General features: G+C 44.6%; 1 protein-coding gene across 1 annotated transcript; it reads right to left on the minus strand.

Moving 5' to 3' along the window:
• Nucleotides 1–612: 612 nt before the first annotated feature.
• Nucleotides 613–2,173, minus strand: LOC144667717 (gap junction delta-3 protein-like). Its single transcript, XM_078529170.1, has one exon. The coding sequence runs from the start codon at nucleotides 2,135–2,137 to the stop codon at nucleotides 1,280–1,282; it is 858 nt and encodes a 285-aa protein (XP_078385296.1). The 5' UTR covers nucleotides 2,138–2,173; the 3' UTR covers nucleotides 613–1,279.
• Between the last annotated feature and the right edge of the window lie 9,156 nt (nucleotides 2,174–11,329).

Genomic DNA, 11,329 nt, shown 5'->3' on the forward strand with positions numbered 1-11,329 from the left:
TAAAAAAAAACTTGCAGAACATGGCATTTTTTTCTTGAGTAATAAAATTATTTTTTTACCCCCTCGGTTTTCATTGTCTCCTTGTGGTGCAGACTTGTGTTGGGTATTGGCACGTGGCCCTTGGTCACTCTCTGGTATCCCAGGCAACTCCAAGGGTTCATCATATGACCTCCCATCTCCACCCTCCCTTCCCTCAATTCCAATATTTTATAACTTTCAAGTGCTTAAGAAAATGAAAAAAAAACACATGCAAATTGTTTCCAATGCCCTTATGTTTTTAAGGGATTAATCATTAATTTCACGAGACTCCAGGGAAACCCTGGAGGGGATGGCAACCCTATATGTGAAATTGGACAGCAACAGGAGGCACTTCACATTTGAGCCCTACCCCACCCTTACCCATTGTTCATTCACTCTCTGAGCCAGATCCCTGACCAATACTCCCATCCCCGTGACCCCCAGCCCCCAGCCCCCAGCCCACCAACTCACCCGAGAAACCCTTACTGCAAACCCTGGCTGAAACTAACCAAGCCAAACTTGAATCTGGAACCTTCCCACGCTCGCACGCAGTACAGCCCGACAAGTGAGGTGGCTGCTGCCAACGTCCTGTTGCTACAGCTCATAGGGTTTTGCCAGATTGGCACCTCTACCCTGAAATCCAGCGCCTGTTTCATTGAGGTCCTTGTGGATTTCATTGGGGACAATAAGCAGTAAAGGAGAAGAAAGGTGTTTCCAATGTAAAATAAAACAAACTTATTAAAAAAAAAATTATCTCCAACCTGTCAGTTAGTTTTCCAATCTGACAGGGGCCTGCTGTTTTGTGTCTTCCCCTTTACCAGGGAGCTGCTTGACTTACCCAGGCCTGTTTCTTGCTACAGCTACAGTCTGTTCGATTATGGGTTTCACCAACTCACTTTAACCACACAAACTTCTCCCCAAGAGAACATTCTCTCCATCAAAAAAAAGGGGATTGCCACTTTCCCGAATGTCTCACTAACCTTAACAACAATCCATTGTTCGACAGCAGTCATTTTAAATAACCAGGTAAACGATTAGTCAAATAAAAGCACAAGCATCGTGATAGTGAGAAACTGGAATCGAATGAATGACGATCAGTTTTGTTCTGCGTCCATTGCCCTCCTGGAAGGTTTTGATCAGATCCAATTTTGCACCTTTTAAGATTCCAGTCTCTGGAATCTCCAGTTTTTCTTTTGCTTGTGATGCCAAGATTACCTCTTACAAAAGTCAGTGACTGATCAGATGGAGCACCAGTTTCTTCTTAGATTTTAAGAGGTGGTTTCTTTGCACTTGACTGTGAGGACCTCCCACTGTTGCGACTGCCTAATGATTTGGTCTTGTGACTAGACTCCATGTCAGAGTGGCTGGTGTTGTGGTTCATCGCGTCTTTCTTTTCTATCAACTGGACTGAGTGGGGGTCCCTACCCCTCTCATAGTTACTGTTTGACCGGTTCTGTTGCTCGCAGGATTTCAATGGCCTCCTGTAAAATAATTTGCGAAAAACGTGTAGCAACTCAACAAGGCTAATAATTGCAGAGAGGACGCCAACTATAAAATAGAACATTAAAAACACCGTCTTCTCCATTGGTCGGGAGACAAAACAATCCACGATATGAGGGCACGGGAAGCCAGTGCACAGGAACTGGGGTTCGATTGTGAAGCCGTATATTAAACACTGAGAAATGATGAGGCCAATCTCAGTCAGCAGGCGCAGAATAACGTGAACAATGTAACATTTCTGGACTCTTGGAGCCCCGTCGATGGCCTGCTTTCTGCTTTGGTTCTTGTCAACGTTCTCTTGCTTCTCTTCGTCCTTCGAGGACTGGTGCATGGCGTAGACCACAAACAGCAGGGACGGGACAGACAGAATCACAATGTGGAACACCCAGAACCTGAATGGTGAAATGGGAAATGCTTTGTTGTAACAGACCTGCTTGCAGCCGGGCTGCAGTGTGTTGCAGGCAAACTCCTCCTGCTCGTCCTCAAAAATGTCACTTCCCACCGTGGCCAGGACAAGGATTCGGAAAATCATCATGACGAGGAGCCAAATGCGACCCAGCATAGGGGAGTGGTCCTTGATCGATTCCAGCAGATCGCTCAGGAAGCTCCATTCTCCCATCGTGGCTCAGTCCACCTTTCTTTTCTGCTGTTTGTTCAATATCTGCAGAAAGGGATCAAAAGCATTCATCAGAGACACACCAAGTGACTCAATTAACACCGTCCACACTTAATTCCCTTAATTGCTGTCTTAATTGCTGCCAGTTTAGCATTACAGTTTCATATTCGCTGAAAACTAGAGTGAGACTGGTCCCTATGTCTGGCTCAGATTCCAAATCAGGTCTCAGCATTGAACTAACAGTCTTGTAACAATCAGTAACAGTCTTGTAACACACCGACCCATCAACTAAACCGGAGAGACAGAGCATCACTGTGCCAGTTGACGGATTTGAAACCAGATTCTTGAGCTGCAGGAAAAATGCTTTGCAACAGTGTCACTCACCCCCGGTTATGGAAGGCTTCCATTGCATCTCTCTCTTCTCACTGAATAAATACACTGCTCCGACACCTGAAGGGGACATGCCATCAACTTACTCCAAGTTCTCCAATCAGTGGAAGATCTTCATCTTGATTGTTTTCAACTCTAGGCACCAGCAATGAAAACAAGACGTAACACACTGCCTCAACACAGTGCCTGAATTTGTCACAGCTAAATAAGGCCATGTGACTACAAATGGTTTCTGCCAGGAAAGTCAGGCGGAGGGGAGGAGGGTAGAAAAGTTGCCAGGATACGTCTGTTGACTTTCCACCAAAACCAAAGTTGAAACTGAGATACTTACGGTGTTTTGTTTTATAAAACTCTCATCATGCCGCTGAAGTGTTGCTAAGAAACACCCACATTAATTCTGTCAAACAAATGTAACCTCTATAGCAGCAGAGGTCTGACACAAGTTTCTCGATAACTTAAGCCTGTTATTTAGGGAAAACCTGATTATAGGTTTGTGCAAAATGCCTACAGGACAGCACTGTGCAAGAATGCACTGAAACACATAGCCTCTGTCACAAAGCCATGAATGCAAGTGTCTAGTTGCATGACATGTTATTGGCTGAGCCTCATTATAATGAACCATTTGCTATTGAGAAACTTGCTGCTTTATACAACTTGATCACACGTGATCCCACCAGCACACGCAACAGTCCTCCAGAGGCTTACCCTGGGCTCTGTTCGGTATTCTACTGAATAAACAGGGTAACTCTTTGGAGGCTCCATTCCTGGTGCAGCATCTCGCTTAAGAGAATGTGGATTGGAGGATTGAGCACAGAGTTCAGTGCAACTGATTTGTGGCTTTCCCTATTGTACAAACCATTAAAAAAAAATAATTGGGAGGACTTGTACTGACCCCTCATGTTGTTTTTCTGATCCGTGCTGTCTACAAGCAGAGTCTCCAAAGATGTAACAACAACTTGTATTTATATGGCATCTTCAATGTAATAGAATGTCCTAATGCTTCACAGAGGCATTACAAAACAAAAGATGGCACCAAGCGACTTAAGGAAATATTAGGGCCGATGCCCAAAAGTTTGGGCAAAGATGCAGATTTTGAGTGTCTTAAAGAGGGAAAGTGAGGTAGAGAGGCAGAGGGTTAGAGAAGGAATTCAAGAACCTAGGGTCTTGGTAGCCAAAGGCACAGCCCCCCAGTGGTGGAGTGACTAAAATCCGGGTTGGCTAAGAAGAAGAGCACAGATATCTCAGAGAGTTGTGAGGCTGAAGGAGCTAACGTAAGTAGACAGGAGTGAGGCCGTGGAGGGATTTGAAAACAAGGATGAGAATGTGATTGAACATAAACACCCAGGAGTCCTCTCAAGACATGGGGGTGTTGGGGGAGGTCAGACCCTAGCAAGTATACTGAGTGCAAGGGGGAAGTGCCCAAACTAAGATCATGGCGGGTTTAGAAAGAGTATGAGGGCAAAATGGCTGGAAGCTCCAGTCCTAAATCGTAAAGCATTGGTAGATTAGGGTGAAGATACACAGTTCAAATAGCAGCATGAATGCAATGCTGGGCAAGAGGTGCAGGAAAAATGATCGGACTCAGGACAGTGGTGGAGAAAGAGGTTTCTTGTGCAACTCCATTCGCTTCACTCTTTATTGTTCTGGATTTTATCCTTAAAGTTTTGCAAATTATTCTGTGGACAGAGTAAGCCCCTTCGCATTAAACGCATGGGAAAGTTTTCAATATCTCCTTCACTGGAATTGCTACGAACTTACGAATGAGGAGCAGGAGTAGACCATTTGACTCCTTGAGCCTGCTCCGCCATTTGATAGGAACACAGCTGATCTGACTGTGACCTCTACTTTCCTGCCTACCCCATCTACCCTTGACTCCCTTGTCAATCAAGAATCTATCTACCTCTGCCTTAAAAATAGTCAATGACCCAGCCTCCACCATTCTTTAGAGAAGAGAATTCCACAGACTAAGGGCAGGATTTTACGCATCGGTGAGCAGGGGGCGGGGCCTGCTCGCTGATGCATAAAATAACGCGCGGTGACGTCGGGGGGAACTCCCAATGTCACCATGCCCCATTTACATTTTCAGGAAGGCGGGAGGGCAGTAAAATCAGCTGCGCTCCCACCGACCTGTCAATGGCCAATTGAGGCCAATTGAGGCCAGGAGCCCCGGCGCGAATTGGCAAGAGCATGAAACCTCGTCCACGGGTGGGATGAGGTTTCATGTAGCTTTTAAAATTTTTTAATAAAGTCTTTGTGAAAATTATAGCCATAGAACCATAGAAAAGTTACAGCACAGAAGGAGGCCATTCAGCCCATCTTGTCCATGCCAGCCCAAGGACATTGTCACATGAGGGGACATGTTAGGGAAATTTTATTTTTCTATTTTTATCTTTTTGACATTACAGCTGATCTCCCTGAGGCTGCACTTAGCCTCAGGGAGATGAGTGCGCTCTGTCATGCGCATGCGCGAATGAGCGCACTCTCGATTTTAGGCATCCCCCCCACCCCAGCCCACACAGGGAGAGCATAGCACTTCTGTGTGGATATCACGCTGGGTGGGCCTTAATTAGCATGTGGTGATCTTTTGAAAGGCCCTCTTCATGCCCCCCACTTCCAACCCCCTCTGACTCATCATCCCTCAAGCCAAGCTCTGCCCTTTCACCCATCCCTCATGGCTCCTCATGCCCCTATGCCAAGATCTGCCGTTCCACCCAACACCCATGGCCCATCATGCCCCCTATGCCAAGCTCTGCCCTTCTACCCACCCAGTGAAAAAAGTAATTGATTCATAAGCCTCATTATGTATGCTTGGCTGAGAGCCCAGACAACCATTGGAGTACTAAAGCACCTGTGCCCCAGAGAAAACATACTGTTCTCTACTACCACTACATTCCTATTAAGTTCCCTGCTTGAATGGCTTCCTGTACCACAGTATCATGGTTAGTATGCTCATCCATCCTGCAGCCCTCATTTTTATCCATATAAGCTGTAAGAACCTCAAACCTGTTGAATAATTGCAAAGGCTGAGGCTCCTCCACTTCTATCTTCTTGATCCCCCTATCTGCCTCACTCGCAGGCACACCCTCCTTTCCCTGACCACTGACCAAATCAGAAGAGCCTAGCCTAAAGGGCGTGACCACCTCTTAGAACAATGTATCCAGGCAACATCCTCCCTCCCTAATGCATCACAGTGTCCAAAACACAGACTCCGGCTCATTAACTCTGAGCTGAAGTTCCTTGAGCCACAAACAATTACCGCATGTAATGTTTGCCTTGGATCACACTGATATCCATGAGCACCCACATTCTGCAGCTGCAACACATCACTGGCCCTGGCATCTTTATCATGTTTTAATTAACTACTTATGTTATTAATTACATTTTAATCAATGCCTGTGCTTTCAATTAATGTTCTACTTACCCTAACTGAAATTCCCTAGTTTAGACAAGATAATTAGGAAATACTCACCAGAAAATCACCTACCAGCTTCCCTGTGATTTTTCTGACTGGCTCCTGGTTCATTGCTTTATAACCCCACTGTGGGTGTTAACACTAGCAGATTTCCACTTTGAAATTCTTAAACCTTTAAACGGTTACAGCAACGTTTTCCATTATCCATGGAGTCAATTATTCTTTTCCTCTTAATTTCAATGGCCTTGATAATCTGTATTGCCACTTCAGCAAAATACATTTTAAGTTCTGGTCCTTGTGTTTAACTCTCTCCTTTAACTCCTATCCTATTTGTCTCCACTGAACCTCCGCAACACACCCCTCATCAAACACAGTATTTCTCCGATTATAGCCTTGGGTGAATCATACTCAGTGAAACTCAGTTCCTAACTCTCCATCTCTCACTCCAGCTTTAAAAAAAAACCCATTTCTTTAACCAAGTTTTCAGAATCCTCTTCTAAAGTTTGCTTGAACTGGATAGTTTCAGCTTTTCCTTACTCCTGCCAGTGGTGAAGCTCCGTGAGATGTTTCCCTTTGGGGGATGTCAAAGGCACTATATAAATGCAAGTTGTTGATGTCTATCGATGCTGTAAATAGCTGAAACAGTATGGAGTGACGTGGGTGGGGGAGAATTCTAATAATCTCAGTTGTTCAACATCCCTCCTCCACAAATGAAATGCATCTCCTAACGAGACTTACTACCAGTGTCTTTGCCCTGCTCCAGTCTATTTACTGCTGACCAATTGGAGCCATAGGTTTAACACTTAAATTCACTTCTGGACAATAGTAAATGCTTCCATAGCACAATCACCATCATCTGTACTGTTCACCTGGCATAATGGCTAGCACAAAAAGTCATTAGTCCCTCATTAAACCCATTATTAAGGGCAGAAGGGGAGGGCGGCTGGAGGCAAGAGAAGAATTCAGGTTGATCCCCACTCAGTTGTGATATTCAGTCACCAGTGTGATATGCAGACCCAGACACACCCTACGCTCTGATTATAGCAATGGCCCTCCAAGCAGCCGGTGTCTGGATTAAGGGCTTGGCATCTGAACTGATTTGGCAGCAACAGCTGCTCACCACAACTGGGAAAACTGATGGAGGAACTGCAGAGCCAACAAAATTCCTACCGTACAAGCTGCTGTAAATTCTGGCAAATAGATCACTTGTGTGTATAAGACACATCCCACATGTGTTTCCTAATTAATACAAATCCTGCGCGGTGTAAAATTGACATTGACTACCTGTTTGTAGAAGCCGCTTGATTTTCATTTAGCAGGGATATAATTGTCGATCACAATGCCAGTTATGCACCTAGGCTGCTAGTTGACAAATCTACCACTGTAAATCAGAACGATTTATTCATAATATTTCTTTCACAGCACTTTCCAAATCTGTGACCTGTACTGTCTAGAAGGATGAGGGCAGCAGGCGCATGCGAACACCATCACCTGCAAGTTCTCCACCAAGTCACACACCATTCTGACTTGGAAATATATCATAAAAGCAAAATACTGTGGATGCTGGAAATCAGAAATACAAACAGAAAATGCTGGAAAATCTCAGTAGGTCTGGCAGCATTTGTTGAGAGAGAACCAGAGTTAATCTTTTGAGTCCAATATGACTCTTCTTCAGAAATATATCTACTTCACTGTAGCTGGGTCAAAATACTAGAAGCATCTACTGTTGACTGCAGCAGCATTACAAGGCAGCAGCTCACCACATTCTCCAAGGAAATTAGAGATGGGTAATAAATACTGACCTTGGCAGTGACGCTCACATCCCACTAACAAATAAAACAAAATTCATACCTAGAAAGAGCCCACTGATCTATTATTATAGAGCTTATCTTCTGCATGAATTCTCCTTTGTTACTTGAATAATATTGGCATGATAGAAGTGATGTCCTTTAGGGAAGGAAATCTGCTGTCCTCACCTGGTCTGGCCTACATGTGACTCCAGACCCACAGCAATGTGGTTGACTCTTAAATGCCCTCTGAACTAGGGCAACTAGGGATGGGTAATAAATGCTGGCCTGGCCAGTGAAACCCACATCTCATGAGTGAATAATTAAAAAAAATAGAACCCTCTTTCTCGGTAACCATATAAAGAACAAAAAGAAAGTTTGCCCGATGGCTTATATCAGTGGGCAATGTGAGTATTTGTATGAGGTACATAGACCTTGAAAAGCTTTATGTTTGAATGTCCTCTAGTACTGCGGCTGCAATTGGGCATCCAGTGGTTCCCAGTGTCAATGAATTGAGAAAATGGGAGAAAAATCAACCACAGCATTCATATTGAATGGATGAGTTAATGGGCTGAATGCCTTCTCTCATTTGCTTTTAGTTGTGTGAAATTGGTTATCTTTGATCATTCTTCAGTGACACAGCTGGACCTTGCTAATAGTTTCCTTGGCCTTTGTTATCAAGCTCCAGCTCACTTCAGATATGGTGGTATTGGCACTTGCGTTTGTTTACCTTACTGCTTGGTTGGGGAGATCTGACTGGCATCTGTTCAGAATTGAAAGCGATCACGATATTATTGAGCCGATGCCAAGTCATGTGCTAAGGTTAAATACGAACCAATCTCCCTCAAATGATGCCCCAAGCTCTCCTGTAGTTTGGCCTGAATGGTCATTCAGTGTGTGAGTATAATTGTGTTTCACAGCTGTTGGTTTCTATCCATTCGAATGAGGTCAGCACTAACAATATCTGACAATTTGGACGCGCCTATGTAGCTCACATCCTGAATTTCACTTGAGCCAACCTGGATTGTTTGTCCATAGCCTGCCATACCTTGTGAGTCATAGAATGACTACAGCACAGAAGAAGACCATTTGGCCCGTTGTGTCCATGTCAGCTCTCAGTAAGAGCAACTCAGTCATTCACACTCCCCCCATCTTTCCCCATGGCCCTGCTAATTTTTTCTATTCAGATAATTATTTAATTCCCATTTTGGAAGCCACAATCGAATCTGCCTCCTTTATATTCTCAGGCAGTGCATTCCAGATCCTAACCACTCGTTGTGTATAAAAGCTTCTCCTCATGTCACCTTTGCTTCTTTTGCCATTCACCTTAAATTCAGTGTACTCCAGTTCGTGGTCCTTCCGCCAATGGGAACGGTTTCTCCCAATCTACTCTGTCCTGACCCCTCTATCATATTTTGAACGCCTCTATCATATCTCGCCTCAACCTTCTCTTCTCTAAGGAGAACAACCCCAACTTCTGCAATCTATCCAGAAAACTGAAGTTCCTCAGCCCTGAAGCCATTTTCATAAATCTTTTCTGCACCCTCTCCAATGCTTTCACATCCTTCCTAAATTGTGGTGCCCAGAATGGGACGAAATACTCCAGTTGAGGCTGAGCCAGTGTTTTATAAAGGTTCAGCATAACTTCCTTTTGTGATGCCCTGTCAGGATGTTATGGTATTTGTATAGTACCAGCCCCTCCTGTACAACTCTGCTCGTGTTGTTCATGCAGAGTCCGTCTTGTATGTGGTAATTACCAAGTGAAAGCTGCCAAATATCATGTTGACTATACAAACCAGCCTCCTTGAACTACTGCAGTCCATCTGGTGTAGGTACACCCATAGTGATGCTGGGAAGGGAATTGTAGGATTTTGACCTTGTGACAGTGAAGGAATGGCAATATAGTTCCAAGTCAGAATGGTGTGTGGCTTGGAAGGGAACAAGGGCAGTGCTGTCCATGTCCTTCTAGGTGGTAGAGGTCACAGGTTTGGAAGGTGCTGTTGAAGGAGCCTTGGTGAGTTGCTGCAGTGCATGTTGTAGATAGTATACACTGCTGCCACTGTGTGTCAGTGGTGGAGAGAGTGAATGTTTAAGTTGGCAGATGGGGTACTGATCAAGTGGGCTGCTTTGTCCTGGAGGGTGTCAAGCTCCTCGAGTGTTGTTGGAGCTGCACTCATCCAGCCTAAAGGACAGTATTCCATCACACTCCTGGCATGTAACTTGTAGATGTTGAACAGGCTTTAGGGAGTCAGGGGGTGAGTTACTCACCTCAGAATTCCCAGCCTCTGACCTGCCCTTGTAGCCACAGTATTTATATGACTAGCCCAGTTCAGTTCCTGGTCAATGGTAACCCCCAGGGTGTTAATAGTGGGGGATTCAGTGATGGTAATGCCATTGAATGTCAAGGGTCGATGGTTAGATTCTCTCTTGTTGGAGATGGTCATTGCTTGGCACTTGTGTAGCGCGAATGTTACTTGCCACTTGTCAGCCCAAGCCTGAAGCCTGTCCAGGCCTTGCTGCAGATTGGCATGGACTGCTTCAGTATTTGAGGAGTTGTAAATGGTGCTGAACATTGTGCAATCATCAGCGAACATCCCCACTTCTGACTTTATGATGGAGGAAGGTATTTGACGAAGCAGCCAGATCTGGCAATATAGATCCTCTCCATTAATGGCAAGAGATTCCTCAAGTGAATCAAGAGAGAACTTTCCTTTCTATAGTTATAAATTCAGGTTATAATTAAGTTGTTGGATCATTTATGTTGCACTAATTTGTTTCCCCTCTCATCCCTAGGAGTGCTGACCTCAAGAAGTGGCACTAGTTCCATAGACATTGGCAATCTTCCAATGCTTTGCCCTATTGGCCATTCATGCCTTGATAGCAACTGTGAGCAGGCATCCATTAATATCACTATTCAACACTGGTCCTGCCCTCACACCAGCACCAGTCCCCACACACTCAGTCAAGATAACAATTAGGAGTGGAAACTTCCGGCTCTTCCCCCTCCCCCAATAATTCCCAAACTTGTCAGTTTGCGAGGATGTGTCACCATGTCCTTGCTTTGGCCCTGTCCTCTCTGAGTCTTGCTGCATTTGTGGTGGTCTTTGGATTGGAGCCTAGCATTCCCAAAGCTCCTCAATAGTTACGATTGAGTTCAATTTTTCTTTCCACCCTTTCCATAATTTTTTTTTGTTCTTTGCTTCCCAGTTCCGTCTACTTGTGGCAGTGACATTGATTTGTTCAGACCCTGTCCTGTTGCGCTCTCAGGTTTGTATCTAACCTAGTTTTCTTCAATGAGATCTGCCTCCACCTTAATCTGAATTTTCTCATTTTTGCCAAAGGCTCTGTTTTTCACTTCTCGTGACAAACTCAGGTGCTCCTGTTTGACCTTTGGCCACGGTTCACTTACAGTTAATTAAGTTGCACAATTATCATTGCAGTAACTAGCTTTTCAATGAGTGGTTAACCTTATTGCCTACAACATTGCTGTAATAGTGGCGACAAAAAAAACTCATTTTCCAGAATAGCTTTTCACTTCCATCTTGGCCCCATTCCAATATGGAGAGAAAGGAAAAACTCAGGAGGTCTGGCAGCATCGATGGAGAA

Source organism: Cetorhinus maximus, chromosome 25 (genome assembly GCF_964194155.1).
Source record: "Cetorhinus maximus chromosome 25, sCetMax3.hap1.1, whole genome shotgun sequence".
Taxonomy (NCBI): domain Eukaryota; kingdom Metazoa; phylum Chordata; class Chondrichthyes; order Lamniformes; family Cetorhinidae; genus Cetorhinus; species Cetorhinus maximus.

What these genes read in the sequence shown, in the direction of transcription:
- LOC144667717 (XM_078529170.1), bottom strand. Translation starts at nt 2,137, where the DNA reads ATGGGAGAATGGAGCTTCCTGAGCGATCTGCTGGAATCGATCAAGGAC.